A 21,182-nucleotide genomic window follows, 5' to 3' on the forward strand; every position below is an offset into this window, starting at 1 on the left:
TATATATATTAGAGCCATTAGAGGTCTTAATATTTGTTTTTGTTTTTTTTGGTACCAGCTGCCTTTCAGGAGACGATGGGTCCACCTGTGTCCCCATCAGAGCAATCAATGTTGAAATTGTATCCAGTCATGACTCTAGTATTGACAGTAAGGCTCGTGGCAGCAACAAGGTGTGTAAATTAATGAACTTGTGCAAAACTCTTTATTATTAGCAGTTCAGGGATTCACTGTCATTGAAAACCTAGGAAAATCATTGAATTTTTATTTGGTGTTTCCAGGTGTGGAAAGTAATTTGAATGTAATAAAATCGTGAAAACAATGGAAATTTCTAGTCGGTAAAATCTTCCACTAGTGCTCAGTTGTGAAAAATTTACTTGGCTAGAAATCTTTATATAATGATTTTTTTTTAAATGAACTATTGGAAAATAGTCAAAGCGAGTGGAAACCCTGGAAATAGTTTTTTGCTTTCTAAATCTTTTCCTTATGACTTTTCTTATAGGTTAAAATTCAGCCAGTGGCCAAATATGACTGGGAGCACAAGTACTACTATGGCAATTTAATAGCCGTGTCCAACTCATACTTGGCTTATGCCATCAGAGGTCAGTTTGCACACTGTCTTTGTCCATGGCTCATTCAGTACAGTCCTTTGAATAAAATGTTGATGGGATTCAGCTGAATGGTTTGTAATCGTTTTTCACTCACAGGCGCAAACAATCATTCTATGATCCGAGTGCTGCGGCTGGGATCAACAGAGCGTTCGCTGCTGAAGGGCTTCACCGGTGCAGTCACAGACCTTGCTTTCGCCCACTTGGACTCCACCGTTTTGGGCTGCGTGGATGAGGCTGGAAACATGTTCATTTGGCAGCTCACTAGCCACAGCAGCAAAATACAGTATCCTCTGTAGATTGAACAGGAATTATGATAAAGATTTTTCGCGTTTCGTTACTAAATCATCAAAAACAGCAGGTTAATGAGATTCCTGAAGGTTTTAGACCAGTAAAGTTTTTTTTTTTTTATTTAATACAAAAAGAGTCAAATTGTAAGGTTGTAATATATTTATTTTCTTTATTTCTCAAAAAAAAAACATCTGGATCTACATGTATTGTAGTATAATGCTAATGAGCAGGTGAACTCTGCTGTTTCTCCTTAACATTGATGTTTCTTAGCGATGAAGTGATCGTTCACATCCGAAGGCCTGAGGACACCCCACTAAATTCCAACCGCAGACTCATCTGGTGTCCCTTCATCCCGGAGGACAATGATGAGAACCCAGAGGATGCGTGTCAGACACTGGCACTCCTTCATGAAGACAGAGTACGATATCCTTGGAATTTGACAGTTTTATCACTTTCTTTCCAAAATGTCCTTATATTATTAGATTTTAAATGTTTTTAACACTATTACTCTCCTCACTGTGCTTGTAGGCTGAGGTTTGGGACCTTGACATCCTCCGATCCAATAACAGCTCATGGCCTGTGGATGCCACAGAACTGAAAGAGGGCTTCATCACCATTAGAGGACACACAGCAGTAAGTCCTGCTGCCTTTCAGCTCAATATTGTGTCTGCAGTGTTGTATTAACTAATCAAGAAATTAGATTTAATGTAATTGCAATAGTACATAAGTGAATTATAGGGTGTGATGTTTATTATTAAACGTATTTCTATTTTTGCAGCGCATTAGTGAGGGAGCTCTGTCCCCTGATGGCACGGTCTTGGCCACAGCCAGTCATGATGGATTTGTAAAGTTTTGGCAAATCTACATTGAAGGACAGGACCAACCCAGGTACTGAGACATTATGAAATTGAACATGGTCTACTGTTCAAAATTTAGGGTCAGTAAGATTTATTTTTGAAAGATAGTAAGGAATGCCTTTATTCAGCAAGGGTGCATTAAATTGATCAAAAAGGCATTTGTAATGTTACCAGAAAATTCTATTTCAGATAAATATTGTTCTTTTAAACTTTGTTTATAAAGAATGCAGAAAAATGTATTATGTTTTCCACAAAAATATTAAGAAGCTCAACTTTTTTCAACTGTCAATTGAATCAGGATAGAATAAATTCTGATAATAACAGATCAGAAATGTTTTTGAGAACCAAGTAAACATATTAAAATGTTTTCTTAAGGATCACGTGACACTGAAGACTGGAGTAATGGCTGCTAAAAATCATGCTTGCCATCACATATTAAATAGAAATCTTTACATTTATTTATAGTAATATTTCACAATGTAACTTGTTTTATTACTTTTTTCCATTAAATAAATGCAGCCATGATGAGCATAAGAGACTTCTTTCAAAAACACAAAATCTTACCGACTCCAAACCAACCAAACGGTAGTGTATAAATATTAATAAATCAAACAGTGGCATGTAGCTTTAAAGTATTTCTCAATTATTTAAACATGTATTGCTTTTAGCTGACAAGGAAAAAATATGCTAATATATTAATTTACAATACTCTAAATACTCTGTGTACAATAATGTTATTAAATGTATATTACAAACATTTGACTGTAATTGCCACATAAATGTGTTGTCATTGTATTTAATGTTTTTAACATATAATCAATAATCAGTTATACTGTTAATAATGATTAGCAATATTACAATAATAGTTAGATTTTTTTTGTTATTGATTATACTTCTAAAGCTGTCCTATAACTAAATCGATAGCCTTGTGAAAAATGTAAGTAAACTTGCTCCTTTCGCAGATGCCTGCATGAATGGCAGCCACATAATGGACGGCCTCTTTCCTGCCTGCTCTTTTGTGACAACCACAAGAAGCAAGACCCAGAGTGAGTATGAAGTTCATATAGTCTTCAGTGGTCCAAATTCAAAGTCAGCATCCCAAGTCATCAGGGAATCTTGTCACTGGGCTTTAAGCTGTTTTTGCGGTTGTCTTTACTTGAAATTGTGTCCTATACACATGCTATGCATTAAACTTAGCCATTGATTTTCTTCTGAAGAGTTCCTTTCTGGCGCTTCCTGATCACTGGAGCTGATCAGAACCAGGAACTTAAGATGTGGTGCACAGTGTCATGGACGTGCTTACAAACTATCAGGTCTGTTCATTTCTTAATTGTTCGATATATGTTATTTGGTGTTCAAGCTTGAGCATAAATATTTCTCCTCTGTGGATATGATAGCTTATTTTTGTGAATTTTAGAAGAACTGTGAATTTGTGTGTTTCAGGTTTTCCCCCGATCCATTCAACAGCAGTGTACTACCCAGCCTGAAGGCCAGTTTGGACCTGTCTGCAGAATTTCTCATTCTCAGTGATGTTCAGAGGAAGGTCAGGCTCGTTATTATTTTATATATTCTGTCTCTCTCTCTCTCTCTCTCTCTGTCTCTCTCTCTCTCTCTCTCTCTCTCTCTCTATATATATATATATATATATATCCCAAACCAGATTTTTTTTCTCCTCCAAAATTCAGTGTTTATTGGTTTAATAAATGTAATAATCAAAAAGCATGTGTAATCAACTGATTTCATAAAACTTAAAATTTTAACAATAGTAATGCCCTATGATTTTTTTTTTCTTTTTGAAATTGTTGCGTTTTAATTTTACTAGATTCAGTGTGTTATGATTTAATGTTCTTTGTGTGTGTATTTAAATAAAAAAATGTGAAGTAAAAGAGCAGCAGAAGTTTGTATGCAGAGACGGCAGACGCTGTAGACACCATGAAAGTCATGCTTGAGTGTGTAGTAGATGAAACTGCGCTGCTCTGTCACACACAGACATGCAGATCAAGTAGCAGTCTTATTGTAGTTTAATTTTCATTGACACTAGTCCATTTCAATTTTATCCTTTGTGCAGCCTTTTCTTTTATTCTTCCAAATTTTGCCAAATTCGTTGACGTTCCACTTAAGAAGCTAAATTCCATATTTATGACTAGATTCTGCCATTCTGCCCATGTTTTCCACTTGTTTTAAGCAGCTGTTTCTTATATAGGGCTCTAGTTTTGTTTACTTACTCTCATGGCGTTCCAAACCTGTATGACTTTTCTTTCTTAATTGGAAACCAAAAGAAGTTATTTTGCCTAATGTTGCTTATTTCCATACAAATTAAATTTAAGTCTTTGTTTCCTAAAAATCTTATTCATATGTATTTATTCAAGAACCGATGCCATTTGAAATCATTGACAATCAAACCTGACAGAAAACCTCTACAAACAGCAAGTGTGAAATCTAATCATTGTCTCAGTTCTGGAAAGGACTAAAAATAGGGCAATCTTCAAGTTTGAGGAATTTCAGAAATGACTTTGGGACAGGTAGAAAGACAGGAAGTATCAAAGCAAATTAAACACGGTCAGTTGGCCTACTCTAGCATATGTCCTGTTAAATAGGATTCTTGAGTTTAGGTCAGTGTTGCTATTACAACAAGCAAATGATGACATTGTGGTTATGAGTAACTGGTTGTTTATTAGCAGCTGACTTTGGGTTGTGTGTTTGATATGTAGGTGTTGTACGTCATGGAGCTGTTACAGGATCAGGAAAAAGGCTGTGCCAGCTTCACTGCAGTTTCAGAGTTTCTGCTTACACACCCTGTGCTCAGCTTCGGCGTACAGGATGTCGCACGCGCCAGACTGCGCCACACAGAAGTCCTTCCCCCTGATGAGGAAAGTGAAAGCATGACGACAGGTCAGTTGCTTTCCTTATTTTCATGCATTTTGTGTGTGCAAATGTTTGTTGTCTTTCTGTAAGTTGAGTGAAGATACGTTCAATTGATGCTTTCTAATATTTTTGTCTATAATATCTTCTCACAGAAGGAAACCAGGGACCCTCGGAGTCCAAATCAGGAATCCAGATTAAACTCTACTGTGTGCATACAAAGTGAGTTACTCAAATAAAAAAAGCTCTCAATGAAGACATGAAGTTTGCATTCAGATCTGTAGTGATGTAACACTCTCTTATGCCCTCAGATCACTACAGGATGTGCAGATCTGGTTCCAGCCCAATCAGGGGGCCTCTTCCTCCCTCTTCATGCCACAGTCTGGATCACAGGATGGCTTTGGTAAGTCTAGAAATGTGTATATACTGTATATATTTTATTTTGCATACATGTTTCCTAGACTGCCACTGCTGAATCTACAGTGCTATAGCAAAATAAATACTTTATACCAGAATTTACAGTCTGAATTCATTGCTGAGAAAGAAAATGGTGTACTTGTTAATTTTAAAATTAAATGCTAAATTTCTTAAATTATATAAAATGCATTTCCCTCCTAGGTTTTTCTGACCCACTGGCTGATCTGAATGTGGAGGCAATGAGCTCTGATAAAGAGTCTGGTGATAGTGGATCACAGAATGACCTGAGTAAGATTCTGGCTCTTCCAACTCCAGCTGACTTCATGAGTCCAGCCCCATCAGCCTTGCCCAAACTCATGACCCCAGATGCCTTCATGATGCCCAGCGCCTCCGTAAGCTTTTAATACTACAGATTCATCATTAGGTCTCTTCAGAGAGGGTGATTATTCATCTTTGCTCTCTTGTTTTTTCAGATGCCTGCTTCTCCTGGCAGCAGTGCCAGCAGCCTGACCATAGTCACGGCCATGAGCAGCTCAGATAGCGGTGCAAGGTGGCAAATTTAACTCATTTATAATCTTTCTGTTTCACATTTTTTAAAGTCCCCAAACTTTCCAGGTTTTCATGAGTGTTTTGAGAATTGTGGATCCTACTGTCTCATCTACACAGTGTGATAAGAAATACACATCTGAGTGTAAAACGTGGGGCCCTGTGTCCTCTCATGCACTCATAGGCATTGCTCAATTTTCTTTCTTCCAGAGGTGGAGATGATCTGGCCCAGAGCCCTAAAATGTCTGTCGAATGTGGCAACAGCAGCTTGACTCTGAATGCCAGCGCAGGCAGTCCAAGATCCAACTCTATCCTCATCTCAGGCCTTGGGGAAAATATCCAGGTACTAATGGACATGTCAAACTGCATATAGTGATATATTGATGTCCAGTAGCCCTGTCTTTGTTTTGGTGTGTGAGAGAAGTTATTTTGTAAGATAGATATTAGTGCTGGGCGGTATACTGGTTCATACCGAATACCGTTGTTTATTTTTTTAATGATATGAATTAGGGCTGCAACTAACGATTATTTTGATAATCGATTAGTTGGTCGATTATTTTTTCGATTAATCGGATTAAAAACAAACAATTTTCTTTTTTTATTTTATTGACAAAAACACACTATTCCACATTCTGCCCAATGTCCTTAAAACAAACGTTCCAACTGAATGCTATGAAAACATACAGTGCTTAACAATTTATTAGACCACCTGCCATAATAAAGAGAAAACACATTTTAGGAATTTTAGAAATCTGTCAAAAAATTGTTTAAATTAAAAAATGTTTACAGATATTTCAGCACAATAAATGTTTTTGCGCTGATTATTAATTGCCTCTGTTTTCCGTCTGTCTGACGCGCGTGCACGCGCCTGCCGCGCTGGCGCTCATTCAGTAAAGATTAAAATTTAACAGACTGTCAGGACGGAACTTTTATGCAAAAATGGAAACGCTAGCGTGAATTTGTGACATTTATACATAAGGATATGACCGTTAACTGAAAGTTTTTTTTGCGCTGAGGACGCACACGCATCTGTTAAAGCGCCTGACAGGGCAAGCCATTACGCTAATGCATTAGCTTAAAGCTTAAAATAAAGAATTCTCATGTTTTGGGCAGCTTGGATCACGTAACTCTCCTGCAGCATCTCATTCTGTTTCCTCCACTATTTTAGATGCATTTTGTCCATAGAAATAAGTAAAATTCAGTATTCAAATCAAATTTCATTTGACGCGACCGGCTGAAGTTGGACAAGTATGTAAACTCCGTTGGACGTGCACTGTGGGCAGACACGATTAATCGATAATAAGAATCGTTGTCGATGATTTTCATAATCGATTTTATCGATTAGTTGTTGCAGCCCTAATATGGATTTTTAATATACCGCAGTACCGGTGTATGTCACTTAAACAATGTTTGTTTAAAGTTTGGAATGCGGCGCAGTGTGGCGCGACACTGTTTGAAAGTTTCTTTTTACTGTTGCATTGTGGTGAGGGCACAGCTGTATGTGTTACTAAGCATGACGTTGAAGATGGACAACCTTCTACAATGCGAGTAAATCACTTGCGTATGCGACTAAATCTTCACTCTGGGCGACTAAATGATGTCTAATATTAGCCAATGGCTAATAAATTCTTAGATTTTGCTCGCCAGTGTGTGAGTTGGAGGCTAAAGTTTAGCACAGATATATTTTCACTCTCCGAACACACTAACTGAGCTCTTCAGAGTTTCATTCTCTGTCAAGCGATCTGTGATATTTTTCAGTTCATCTGAATGGATGCACCTGTATTTGGCATACCGTAAACTCTGGTGTAAAGTCGCACAACTCGCGAGATGGTCCTCACTGCAGAACACAAGATCCAGGGGGCGTGGTTGGATCCAGATCCAACCCCTACCACCTTACATATACCTAAACCCACCCATCTCCAACCCCTAGATGTGGATCCAACCACACCCCCTGTATCTTGTTTTCTGCAGTGAGGGGCTACTGCAACTCGCCGGCGCTTTCACTCACACACACACACACACACACACACAGAGAGAGAGAGAATCTTACATACCATGCAGAATTGACGTGCTACATGTAAACGATATTCTTTGTTGTATTTTGCTGTCAAAATAACGGAGTTCCTTTGGAATTCTTCAGCTTTTAAGAACGAACGAGTTCTCCGGTAGTGGGTGGAACTAATGCGCACTGCAATCTCTTTGGCTGACGCTCACCTATTATCGTCCCTGTTTTGATTTCAGCAAATCGGTTCAGCGAACACACACAACCTGATTAATATTCATGAATCCAGTAGCTCATTAATCCTTAGTGCATTTTATATTGTTCTTATTAGTAGAATTCGTAGTAGTATTGTTATCTTAGTAGTATTTTTTTAAATTATTATTAGTTTGAGCGAACGCACACAACCCGATTAATATTCATGAACCCAGCAGGTCATTAATCCTTAGTGCATTTTATATTGTTCTTATTAGTAGAATTCGTAGTAGTATTGTTATCTTAGTAGTATTTTTTTTAATTATTATTATTTTTTTTTTATATAAGTATACAAGTCAATCTACTGCAGTATTTCCTCTCTCAATGAGTAGAAAATATGGTTAACACCCAGTCATGCATGAAAAAAATAAATACCGTCATATACCGTGAAACCGGTATCATTTTGAAAAATACCGTGATGTAAATTTTTGGTCATACCGCCCAGCACTAATAGACATATAGCATCAGGGCAGTAAAAAATAAATTAAATTTAATATATTATTATTTATTTATTTATTTATTGAAAGAAAGAAATAAGTACTTTTATTCTGCAAGGATGTATTAAATCGATCAAAAATGACAGTAAAGACATTGTTACAAAATATTCAAATTTGGGTTGGTTGATTTTTTTGTTGTTTTTTTTGTTTGTTTTTTTTAAGAAGTATCTTATGAAATAAGTATTTTGCTGTCACTTTTGATAAATTTTATGCATATTCATTTATTAAATAAAAAATTTTCTGCCAGTAAAATTTTGAACAGTTTAAATGCTTATGTCATTATGGTAGATATAACGTAGGCAATATCAGTATTGACTATCCATCTGAAGAATTCAAATCAGATTTCAGCACTCACCAAATTACAGCACAGACTGTCAGTCTTTTAAGATCCGATTTAAATGAAAAACTCATTTAACAATTCTTTTGTTCCTAATGCATCCCTCCATCCACTCCATCCGGTTAGGCTTTCTCTCCCCCACTTGTGCTCTCCACATCCCTCCTGCGAGAGGCCTCTCTGCTCTGTGAAGCTGCTCCTTATTCTCACAGACTTCCCCTTCCTTATTTCCCATCTCCTCTTCCACAGGTTTCCCCTCCAAACCCTCCTCTCTCCCTGGATCTCCAGGCCATAGACCCCATGGTTGTCCCCCAGGCCTCTCCGACCAGAGCTCGCTCTCCAGATGTCATCTCCTCTGCTTCTACGGCAATGTCCCTGGACATCCCCGAGATCGCCTCAGAGACCCTGCAGAGGGGGCTGGCCGGTGCCGCTGCTGACTCGGGCCCTGTCCTGCATTCTGACAGCATGGCATCAGCCGCATCAGTCCTCCACCTGTTGTCTCCAAGAGCCCGGAGCAGTGCTGAGCACAGTTTGCTGCCTCTGGAATTGGGTGCAGCATCTGTGGATGGAGAACAGAGACTCAATAACACACCCTCCCTGCTGGAGACGGCTCTGTCGCAGGAGAACGCAGTAGCGGCTGGAGGATCCTGTTTGGAAAGCAGCGTGAACCACACCTGGCCCGCAGCACCTGATATCACACGAGAAACTCGCAACAGCCTGAGAGACAATGGTTTGGGAGACTGGTAAGAGGGTGCTCTATAATATATTTTTTTATACACAACTGATTAGAAGTTTAGAATAATTGTGATTTTTATGTTTTTGAAAGAAGCCTCTTATGCTTACCAAGGCTGCATTTGTGATCTTGTGAAATATTATTCCAATTCAAAATAACTGTTTTCTATTGTAATGTATAATAAACGTTTTAAAATGTAATTTATTTCTGTGATGGCAAAGCTATATTTTCAGCAGCGATTATGCCAGTCTTCAGTGGCACATCATCCTCTAGAAATCATTCTAATAGGCTGGTTTGGTGCTCAAGAAACATTTCTTATTACTATTAATGTTGAAAACAGTTGTCCTGCTTAATATTTTTGCAAAAACAGTTCTTTAAAATTGTAATAATATTTCACTATATTAACGATTTTACTGCATTTACGATCAAATACAAATACTTATTTCAGACACTTAATTCTTAATTATTCCAGACATTTGACCAGTAGTGCATATTTTCTTTTATGTGTTTTGTGATTTATGTTGATATGTTTAGTTAATATTAACATTTAGTATTGATTTATGTGTCTGGGAGTTTTATGATTTGTGTGGTGTATAGAGAGATGATAAATTTTGAGCAAACGGTGATAATATTTGAAGATACAAGGCTAACACATTTGATAACTTTGTTTTGACTGTTTCCTTCCAGCTCTAGGGAGGAAATAAAGGACAGACACATTTCTTCTCCATACCACAGGCGCACATATCACCTGACTCAGAACGATAGTCAAGATGCAAGTGCAGAGCAGAGGTACACTTTACATTCTGGTGTATCACCTATGCAGGTGTCTGTGCCACTTCTGTAGCTCAGGTCAAATTACTATACTTGTTTTTCACATTTTCTCAATTTATGCTGTCCATCCATCTTAACTTTGCATCTGCTTGTTTTGCCATGTTAAGCTCTAAAAAAAACTCAAAATACTGTGGTGTGTGGCCTAAAAACAGGGTTAAAATTAACATTTGTGCCAGTTGTAAAATCAGTGTTTTAACAGGTGTCTGGTAACTTAATTAGAAATGGCAACACTACATGGTTTTCTTTAAATTGTCTGAATGATAGTCTGACCTTCGCTGACATCACTGATGTGAGCGATTCATATCAAGGACATGCAAGAAAATGGTCACGACTCGAGTTTTTTCAATAAGAAGTTCAGTGTTCTAAATCAGTTCTGAACTGAAATTGCCATGGTTACTAAACATAAGATGGGATCCTGAGTTCTAATACATATCCTATTATGTGGGATATATATTCTTCAAATAAAGATACCAAAACTATAATACGTTTAACAAAACAAAAGGAGACATGTCTTATGCTTCTTATGCTCCAATAAAATATATTTATGGCTTGTCAGTTTTCTTAAGGAAAACTATTACAGCTGTCTGCAATTAAAAAATACAATATTTAATGTATAGTTAGCATCTGGGCCTAATTATCATAATCATATTTAAAAACAATTGTTCTTATGGATGATTGATCAATTTTAATAACTTATCACTTTTAATATTTTTACCTTTACTTGTAAAGGTTAAAAGGTTTATATTTAAAGTTTTTTTTTTTTTTTTATATTTAAAAGTCTCTTGTTCTAAGCAAGGCTATATTTGTGTGATCAAAAATACAGTAAAACAGTAATATTGTTGGATTATTACAATTTAAAATAGTTGTTTTCTATTTTGATATATTTTAAAATCTTATTTATTCCTTTGATGGCAAAGCTGAATTTTCAGCAGCCATTACTCCAGTCTTCAGTGTCACATGATCCTTCAAGTCATTCTTATATTCTGATTTGGTGCTCAGGAGACATTTCTTATTATTAATGTTGAAAACAATTGTGCTGCATAATATTTTTGTGCAAACAGTGAAAGATATTTTTCAGGATTCTTTGAATATAAATCATCTGCGACAATATAAAAATCTTTACCGTCACTTTGAATCAGTAATACATCCTTGCTGAATTAAAGTAACTGTAGTGTGTATGTATTGAGAACTTATTTACTCCGAGTCCTTCCTCACATCTGCATATCAGTGCATGTCCGAACAAGTCTGAGCATGACTCTCAAAGACTCAAGATAATGGTGAATATGCAAATTAAGGGCTGTGTCTAGGGGGTTTCCGACACCTGTAGTGTCAGTCTTCAATACCTTGATGATAATTTTGCTCATCTTTTGTCTTTTCCTTTTATTTTCTGCTCCTGCTGTGATGGCCAGTGATCATGATGATGAGGTTGCCAGTCTGGCCTCCTCCTCGGGAAATTGTGGCCCTCGCTCCTCTCACAGACTTCCTGTGAAAGACTGGAAAACATCTCCCCGCAGCTCCCCTAAGCTCAAGAGGAAGAGCAAGAAGGATGAAGGGTGAGTGAGCTGCACTCCTTACTATGGAAATCTCCATGATATTAATATTTATATTGTTTAATATTGGATTGAGCAGTGAGCCCCTTCAGTCGCATAATCTGATTGCGTGCCTGATTAGATCATCTTTGTTTTTCTCCCTACCCAGAGAGTCCTCACAGTCTAGACAGATTGAGAACCAGGTAAGTCTGTTGATCCCCTGCATCACAATCTGAATGCATTTCTTAGCATTTGTATTGTGTAAATCCAATGAAAATGCATGAAGGCTTGTTTTATGTCCAGTCACTGTGATTCATAATATAAATAAAACATTAATGCAGTGGAGACAGAACCTGATGAATAACATGGTAAGCTCAGTAGCATGAATGTTCTGCTGTGACTGCTATGACTCTTACAACTCTTATAAATGTGCTGTTGTGTCCTCAGATGAGCACAGAGGTGCAGGATGAGCTCCTACAGATGTTACGGAGCCAGCAAAGGGAGATCGCTGAGCTGAGACAGAACCAGCTGGACATTCTACAGAGAGTCACCAGCCACATGGACGCTGTGCAGAGCTCCATCATGGCTCACATTGAGCACGCCATGTTGGCTCAGCAGGAACAAGAACGTATCCTTCCACTAGGGGGAGATTTGCAGCTGGGTTGAAGATTAGATTAAACACTAATGAGCAAGAAAAAATTAACTAAGGCATCCGTGCTATCACCTTAAGCTTTTGTTTTTGACAATATGAAATCTAAATTGATTATTTTGTTTCTTCATGTTGCACTTTTTTGAATGCATAGGCTTTCATCAACAATATTTCTGGCAATGTATCCAAGGCTACATGGACTGAGATGAGTAATATTGATATTTTAGCCTATCATATATCTTGGCCACGCTCACTTTACATGCTAAATAAAATCCAGAAAGTTAAAAGTCCTATTCTACGGTGTTTTCTACAGTATATTAACTTTGAAATATGTCACATTACAGACGTTAAATGCATTTTGAATGGCGCCATAAAACAAGAAGCTATATTTTAAATCAACTTAAAAATGATCTAAAATGACAATGCTAAAATAAAACTCTAACACCATCATCACAGGAAAAAGCAAAAAAGCTGATATGAATATAATCATTCTCTAATCTAATGCATGGTATCATTTATTCATATGCATATACACATTCATGAATAATCACTTTGTATTGATCAGGCCCATGCAATTTGTTGTTAACTTTTAACTGGTAACACAGAGAGAAGAATGGAGAGAATTCTGGCTGAAGGACAAAGCCGGAACCAACAGCTCCAGGACCAGCTGGTTCAGCAGCTTGTCCAGACACTGAACAACAGTCTCTGCAATCGGCTAGACAAAGTTTTGCGTGAAGAAATGAAGAAGACCGTCCCACAGGGTGAGTGCTGATGTTCTGAACACAAGACCTCAAGTGTACTTTTTTTCTCATAGAGTTCAATACACCAATGAGCATTCTGCTCTTCTTCTGTGACCGTAAAATAGTTGGAGCAAAGACTTTTATTGATTTAAGGCTTGTGTGGAGCTTTAGGTGACCTTTTTTTCTGTTATGCAGCCATATCGAAGAGTCTAGATCCTGTGACTGGCCAGATGAGCAGCACCATCGCTGCCAAGTTAACCGCAGTGGAAGGAACACTGAAGGAAAATGTCACCAAAGTTGTTAAATCCAAGGTCAGTGGCTGAAAGTTTGAGAATGAACACTTTTAAATAGTTTTTTTTAATCCAAACTTGACATTTGTTATGATATTATTTTCCAAAGACTGAGTTAAAAACATTTCTGGCTGGAAAGGATGTTTCTCTGAAAGACATACTACAAACTGAGCGGTTCAGAAGAAGTGCACCAACTTCTATGCACTGATGTAGCACTGAATAATTCATTGCGGAACACCGAACAGGCACAAACTGGGGAAAACTCATAACTCTTCTAACTTTTTGTCCTATTCTTCTATTCACAGAACACTACGGATGCTATCGGTCGTGCTGCTGCAGAGGCCATGCAGGGCCCCATCCAGGCGGCCTACAAAGAGACCTTCCAGAGCATCGTGCTGCCCGTGTTTGAGAGAGGCTGCCAGTCCATGTTTCAGCAGATCAATGACAGCTTCAAACAGGGAACCAACGAGTGTAAGAGCTATCATAGTAGACTTCACTACCCATCTGACTTTTTTATTTGTGCTTGTTTATGGTAATGAAAAATTAAGTGGAGCATATGAATGAATCTGGCAGATTGTTGAATGCTCTTAGGCCAGATTTGCACATCTTGTAGCACCAGCTAATTAATAAAACTCTTCTGTGTCAAGCAGTGTTGTAATGTGTTGCTGTAACTAAATATCTAATGACTTGACATTCTCCCGCAGACATCCAACAGCTGGAGACACACATCAAGAACAGGAAACAGCGGGACCAGGATGCACGGGATCCTGTGATTGGCCAGCTGCAACAGATGATTGACACTCTCCAGAATTCTCAAGACCAGCTGGCCACCACTGTGACGGCCAGCGTGTGCTCTGACGTTCAGCATCAGCTCCACATGATCGTGGGAAAGTAAGGCTTACCGCCGCACGCATGCAGCACAAAGCTCATCCAATATTTGTTAGAAATTAGGGATGCAACGATACAATTTTTTCCGATCCGATTCAGAAAATTCTGAGTATCAATGTAGAATTTCTATACTTCTGTGACCTGATCGTCACTCTTTTGTGTGTTAAACACAATCTACTAAATATAGACAACTTAATTTTAATGAAAAATAACATGAAAAAATATATCATAATCTTTGACAAAAATACTATTATAAACTAGGTTAGTGGATAATTTAGCAGCAAAAGTTATTCTAGAAAAATCATGAGTGCACAATTTAATAAAATCTAAACATTTAGTGAAATAACATTATTTAGTGGGGAACAAATAAAAGTGAATATTTATTGTATTGTATATTGTATATTGTATATGTATTGAAATTTAGTGTAGGACTAAATCTGGTCAAATGTTACACATTGCTCTTTGTATTGTTGTAAAATACATTAATGAAAACAAGTAAATGTATTTATATATAAATATAAACTATAAAATTAAAAGACATTTCTATTAAATGTATCGCACAGTAATGAAGGAAGCAGCATATGATAGATAGGAGTCCTATCTATCATATGTTGCTACCTCCATTACTGTGCTATACATTAGATTATTTATAGCCTTTCTTTTTCCGTCCGATCATAGGACAGAAAAGAAACGCTATAAATAATCTTTCATTGTGCAAAAGTATTATATTACGAAAAGCCCCAATAGAGCGGCACAAAGCTCTTATGCGCATCTCGTGCACAGAATGATGCGCTTGAAGTAGGACTGGGCGTTTTTATCGATTAATTCAAATTCAGTGTTTTGCCACGATTTTATTTTTTAGAAATCGAGGAATCGCGATTTTGAATAGAAATATTACCAAATGTTAGAATTAGACACTAAATCGAGGAATCGCGATTTTGAATAGAGAGAAATATAAATGTTAGAATTAGACACTTTGACAATATGCCGGTGATAACAGTAAAGAGAAAACGATCCAACCGCATGTCGGCGCACGTGATTAACCGCTCACGTGTGACGCGCTCATAGCGCTAAGCGCCATTCACACAGAATGCGCTTTTGTGTTGACAAAGATGCGACGCGGGCAGTGGAATAGGTAAAACATGCAAGAAGAGTGAACTTCTTTTAACTTGAGCACAGTGTTTTTAGAAGGCCATCCATTTCATGCATGAGACACTGCAAGAGACGCAAGTGCAACAGTCAAACACATCCATGTTTACAATGAAAAAGAACTACTACTGTATGTCTGATATTTCATGTTTGCATCATGGTGACAGGCTGAAAGCTGCCGTTGTTTTTACAGAACATTTATAGATAATAATAGTCTACTGGTTGTTATACCTTCAGTCATTTTGAATTTGAATTACCTTGACTTTTGTTGAACGATACCCAGCCATATGTATAAGACAAGTTTGTACAATATGTAGTTGTAGTTCATGCATCTTTTCTGCAAAGATATTTAACAAGTGATTTGTTTAATATTTACATCATGTTGACAACTTCATGTGGTCTGCACTTGGAATAGAACTTTTTTAACTAGAGGGTTAATAAAGAAAAAGTTACTTGAATGATGTTGTAGTTACATTTTTAAGTTGACTAGTTAAAAATCGTAATAAAAAAATCTAGAATCGGTCAAACGTTCTGGAAAAATCGAGATTTACATTTTTTGCCAAATTGCCCAGCCCTAGCTTGAAGCAACATGGAGTCACAACGTGCAGCGCTACGCATATAGAAGTTCAAAGCACAAAGGAAAGAGATATTGATGCGTAGTGTATTAAATCTGTGCGATAGTTTGAGCCTTTTCTTTTAACAGTTTTAAATTTCAGTTACTGTGTGCTCTTGAAGAGAGTTTCATTGTTTTGACTGTCATAACCGAACGCAACACACAGTTTGAACGCTGAATGGAGGATGACAGACAGCTGCAGCGGAGAGAAGAGTTTACGTGAACTTGAATTTAATGACTTAAAGGGGTCATATGATGCTATTTTAAAAATCATTATTTTGTGTATTTGGTGTAACAGAATATGTTGACATGCTTTAATGTTCAAAAAACACATTATTTTTCAAATACTGTACATTATTGTAGGTCCTCTATGCCCCGCATTAAATTATGGAACGGCTTCAGAACACTTGGACTTTGACTTTATGGTGCTTTATAATGTTTTTGTGCTTCGTGAGGCTTAACAATAACACAGAATAGTATACGCCAGGGGTGGGCAAACTTGGCCCTTCCAGGCCACTTTCCCGCAGAGTTTAGCTCCAACCCTAATCAAACACACCTGAACCAACTAATCATTGTCTTCAAGACTACTAGAAGGCTACAGGCAGGTGAGTTTTATCAGGGTTGGATCAAATCTCTGCAGGAAAGTGGCCTGGAAGGGCCAAGTTTGCCCATCACTGGTATACGCAGAATATCGGATTTGGATCGGTCTCGTCTGACCAATACCCGATCCGGCAGAAAATGCCAGTATCGGAGCCGATACCGATACGGAGTATCGGATCAATGCATCCCTATTAGAATTAAATATAAGGATAGGAGAAATGCAGCAATCGTTTATTCTCTTTCCTCTTGTATGCCTTCCCTTATGGAAGACTTTATTGCATGAATAGAAGAAGCGATTGATTTAGGATTTATTGCAGAGAAAGCATTTTTTGGAGCTCTGCATTGAGTACCGGGCAAATGGATTGGCAGGTGTGGCACTTGAATTTCTGTCAATAGAGCTAGTTTGTTTCCCTCCCACTCAATTGCAGTATAAAGTATGTAGTATTAAATTCAGGATTAAATCACTGTGGCCTTTGAAACCAAAAAAATAGCTAAATATTGTTTGTTACATTGAGATTTACATTGCAATACGAAAGTTCCAATAAATTCAAAATGTAGCCTAAACCACTCTTCAAAGCTTATATAGGTTTTTAATCACTGTACATTTATTGTGTTTTAACATGTTCTTCGTCAGTGGAATCTTCATCGATAACTTACAAACAAAAAATAATAACCATGGAATTTAACCGTAATCAATACCCATTTTAGTGTATTATTAAATTATTGCCATGTGCTAAGTTTTTCTCTTTGGCCAATAATTGTTGGAAGCTGGACTTTAATTTTTAATGTGCTGAAAAATCCCTGAACAGACATACAGGAGATCCCATTATTTCACATCTTAAGTTACTGTCTTTGTGTAACATTTTTATAATAATTTATAAGACTAAACGGTTGTAAGTAAATGGTATCTACCAAGTATTACAGTGTTTGCTTTTCTGTTATAATAGAAAGGCAAACAATATATACGTTTGTCGCATTTATCAAATTTGTATTTATATAATTAAAACATCTCTGAGTATGTAATTTATTGCCATGAAAAGTGTCACTTACAGTGTTTATTTCCTTTTTAGTCATGTTTGTAACATTGGTAGGATATTGTAAACTATAGTGGGATTACAGATTTATTTTTTCATCAGGTTTCTTATTATTTTTCAAATGCTTTCAAATTTGGTAAATATCCTGCAATGAAATTGATATTTTTTTTACATGTTATTTGCGGTCTTTAGATACTGTGATATCATGTATATGTGCTTTATATTGGCCATCAAAAAATCCATATTGGTTGACCACTTCTCATTTTTATACCACAGCAGTGTTCAATGGTGACATATCTTATTAAATACACTCCATTAATTTGATAAATTTTATTGGGAGTAGAATCCTGTCTTTTGTTATAAAATTTGTGTAGACTAAAGGTGTCTGTCCTCTCTGCAGTCTGCAGGACTCAATCCTGACGCAGGTGCAGCGCATAGTGAAGGGAGAGGTGAGTCTGGCCATGAAGGAGCAGCAGGCAGCTGTCACCTCCAGCATCATGCAGGCCATGCGCTCGGCCGCAGGAACACCTGTACCGTCCGCACATCTGGACTACCAGGCCCAGCAGGCCAGCATACTGCAGTTACTACAGCAGGGCCAGCTCAATGAGGCCTTCCAACAGGTTGGTTACTGATCACTAGACACACATGTGTCATATTTCTCACAGGTCGGCCTGTATCATGCTTCTGTGATTTGTTTTAGGGCTTTTTATGGTTAGTAGAGGTGCATTGATTAGATTAACTGCTTTTATGTCAATAGATCTTTTAACACACTTTTACATGTATTAAGCCACATTATATAATCATTAATATATATACTCTTTCACACAGCCATTCCGGAAAATACACAGAAAATGTGTCCCGTGATTTGTCCAGGGATGGTTTGATTTTGGTTCATTCACACTGGCAATGATTTTCCGGAATCTGCGCGTGCGTTCACACACAACCCATAAAGATTTGGATTTGACGTGTAATGCGACACGTATCGTTCAACTAAACTGGCGAATGATTTCAGCTTCAGCGCGGTTAGTGAGGCACTTCCTGATCTCTGCTTCATTACAGATTGCACATATTCTTCATCATGAACATTGATCTGCCTTCAAAACACCCGGTAAAGTAGTCGCACGATAACATGCGTTATCACTACGACACACCCTTTACGGCATTGGTCCTGGCTTTTGTTCACACAGCACTCGTTCCGGGACTGATCCCGGCAATGTTACTAGGTCCCCAATCCGGGATTGTTCCGGGATCAATCCCGGGACGTGTTTGTGTTCACACAGAAGGCACTCTGGCAATTTTCCTGAATCAACGCACTGTGTGAAAGGGGCTTATGTATAAATTTAATTAAAATGATAAAAACATCAATATATAAGCTAAGCTTATTATTAATTTTATTTTTCCTCTCAATAACTTTTATTTGTATTGAAAAACATTAGAATAATATATTAAAGGGGTCATATGATGCGATTTCAAGTTTTCCTTTCTCTTTGGAGTGTTACAAGCTGATTGTGCATAGATAAGATCCCTGAAGTTGCAAAGACTAAAGTCTCAAAACCAAAGAGATATTCTTTATCAAAGTTAAGACTCTGCCACGCCCCCCTAAAACGGCTCATTCTAACACGCCCCCACATATCTACCCCACTATGTGGAAATATTTGCATAATCCCGCCGCAAATGTGCACGCAAAGAAAGAAGGCATGGTTTCAGTAACAGCAGTTAGTGTTGAAGCAACATGTCAGGGAGACGCTGTGTGTTTCAGTGCAAAAGCAAAAGCACTTTATTTTGCCTTCCAGAAGTAGATGCATTTAGGAATCTTTAAGATCACTTACAAGGGGTGTGTTAGAACGAGCCGTTTTAGGTAGGTGTGGCTGACTCTTAACTTTTATAAAGAATATCTCTTTGGATTTGAGACTTTAGTCTTTGCAACTTTAAAGATCTTCTTTATGCACCAAGAGCTTGTAACACTCCAAAGAGAAAGGAAAACTTGAAATCGCATCATATGACCCCTTTAATTCTTATTTCCACAGGCAATATGCTATGAGATGTGACCTTTTATGTGTCCTTTTACTATCGTCTCTCTATATATATGTGATCCAGGGGCATTTCCTTTGAGGAGGCAAGGGGAGACAGTGTCTCCTCTCCTCAAAAGTGGATGAGAAAATAATCGATATTACAAAAATAAAACAACGCAAATATGACTAAATATGACATTAACAGTCTAAAAGTCACTCGTTTTTATAAAGTTTCGTGCGAGCTCTCGGCCTGAATGAAGAAAATGATGAACTTTTGCAATAGTCAACGATTGACTAATTATAAAGTAAGTAAACAACTCTCCTGCTTAGATATCACTGCTCTGTGTCACATCAAAATGAAACATGAAATGACTTGAAAATGTGATGTCAATTTTTAGTGAGCATTCAGCTTGATGAAATGAAAGATGTATCTTCGTGCCTGTGACAAAGTTTACAGGGCTTTTATGACGATGACCCGAAAATAAGTTAACTATTAGAAAGAACAGCTGAACATCAGTTCACAAATAAAAAACGGAGTGTCTATTTACAAGTGCAAATAGCCCGCCTTGTTGGCAGAGGCTATTTACACTAACTCCGCCCATCAACGTGTGATTACAAAGCATTACAAAAGACTATTGTCTAATAACTGCTCCAGTGGCGCAGGTGGTAAAGTACGTGTTGGAAGTCGTTTTTGACGCGATCGAACTTTTTGCCGAACTTTTTTTTTCTACTTTTTCAAATCAGATATCACGTCGTTGTTATTGTTATTATTGCATACTGTTTTATAATGTACTACAATACTGAGGTGCAGACAGTTGCCACTATCTGCAATAAGTAGTATAAATAGCTGAAAATCCTGCTAGGTGTAAATAGAATCTATAGCTATTTGCACTTAGTGTAAACATTAAGTGTAACAAGGACATGAATTATATATAGATAGATAGATAGATAGATTAGGGATGTCAACGATTAATCGATGATCGATTAATTGTTGATAAGATACTCAAACGATTAAATCTTTCGATGGTCGATTAAGTCGTTTAATTTTGGGCTGCGTGGGGCTCATGCGCAAAACACGTGCGAGCGGCTGTGAGTGACGGTATATAAATGCATCATCATTCACTCATAATTACAAATTAAGCTTTTAATGTGATTTAAACTTTAAAAGTACATTAAAATAGAAACAACACAAAGTTCTTCAACATGGAATGCAATAGAAATGTAGTAACAGTCATTTCCCCAGATAATTGTTTCATATTTTAAACAATTAGGTGAAGTTTGCAGGGCTGCGGGACATTGCGGGGGAAGGAGGATAGGCTATTCATTCCTACAACTTGTTAATTCATTCCTACGACTTATTAATTTGTGGCCACTGTCCATGTTTAATTAATTTTGTTCCTTAAATAATCCATGATTTAACTAAAATGAGGGAACAAATTAATAAATCGAAC

At 37.3% G+C, this 21,182-nt stretch overlaps 1 protein-coding gene across 2 annotated transcripts in view; it reads left to right on the forward strand.

Annotated features, from left to right (window-relative positions):
• LOC107733561 (enhancer of mRNA-decapping protein 4) overlaps positions 1-21,182 on the forward strand; it is a 29,662-nt gene that overhangs the window by 2,057 nt on the left and 6,423 nt on the right. The window contains exons 3-27 of one of the 2 annotated variants that reach the window (XM_016545228.1): positions 59-170; positions 500-599; positions 705-891; positions 1,167-1,314; positions 1,425-1,529; positions 1,675-1,784; positions 2,716-2,799; positions 2,971-3,066; positions 3,197-3,296; positions 4,465-4,645; positions 4,771-4,837; positions 4,927-5,018; positions 5,234-5,424; positions 5,506-5,582; positions 5,789-5,921; positions 8,793-9,406; positions 10,084-10,185; positions 11,637-11,780; positions 11,926-11,959; positions 12,204-12,384; positions 13,011-13,166; positions 13,341-13,456; positions 13,741-13,906; positions 14,140-14,326; positions 18,120-18,339. In XM_016545228.1, the coding sequence (XP_016400714.1) occupies positions 59-170; positions 500-599; positions 705-891; positions 1,167-1,314; positions 1,425-1,529; positions 1,675-1,784; positions 2,716-2,799; positions 2,971-3,066; positions 3,197-3,296; positions 4,465-4,645; positions 4,771-4,837; positions 4,927-5,018; positions 5,234-5,424; positions 5,506-5,582; positions 5,789-5,921; positions 8,793-9,406; positions 10,084-10,185; positions 11,637-11,780; positions 11,926-11,959; positions 12,204-12,384; positions 13,011-13,166; positions 13,341-13,456; positions 13,741-13,906; positions 14,140-14,326; positions 18,120-18,339 (3,703 nt within the window). The remainder of the gene's footprint in view (positions 1-58; positions 171-499; positions 600-704; positions 892-1,166; positions 1,315-1,424; positions 1,530-1,674; positions 1,785-2,715; positions 2,800-2,970; positions 3,067-3,196; positions 3,297-4,464; positions 4,646-4,770; positions 4,838-4,926; positions 5,019-5,233; positions 5,425-5,505; positions 5,583-5,788; positions 5,922-8,792; positions 9,407-10,083; positions 10,186-11,636; positions 11,781-11,925; positions 11,960-12,203; positions 12,385-13,010; positions 13,167-13,340; positions 13,457-13,740; positions 13,907-14,139; positions 14,327-18,119; positions 18,340-21,182) is intronic. The other variant, XM_016545229.1, reaches the window with a different exon arrangement.

This window comes from Sinocyclocheilus rhinocerous, unplaced genomic scaffold (genome assembly GCF_001515625.1).
Source record: "Sinocyclocheilus rhinocerous isolate Xijiao unplaced genomic scaffold, SAMN03320098_v1.1 scaffold3477, whole genome shotgun sequence".
Lineage (NCBI taxonomy): Eukaryota > Metazoa > Chordata > Actinopteri > Cypriniformes > Cyprinidae > Sinocyclocheilus > Sinocyclocheilus rhinocerous.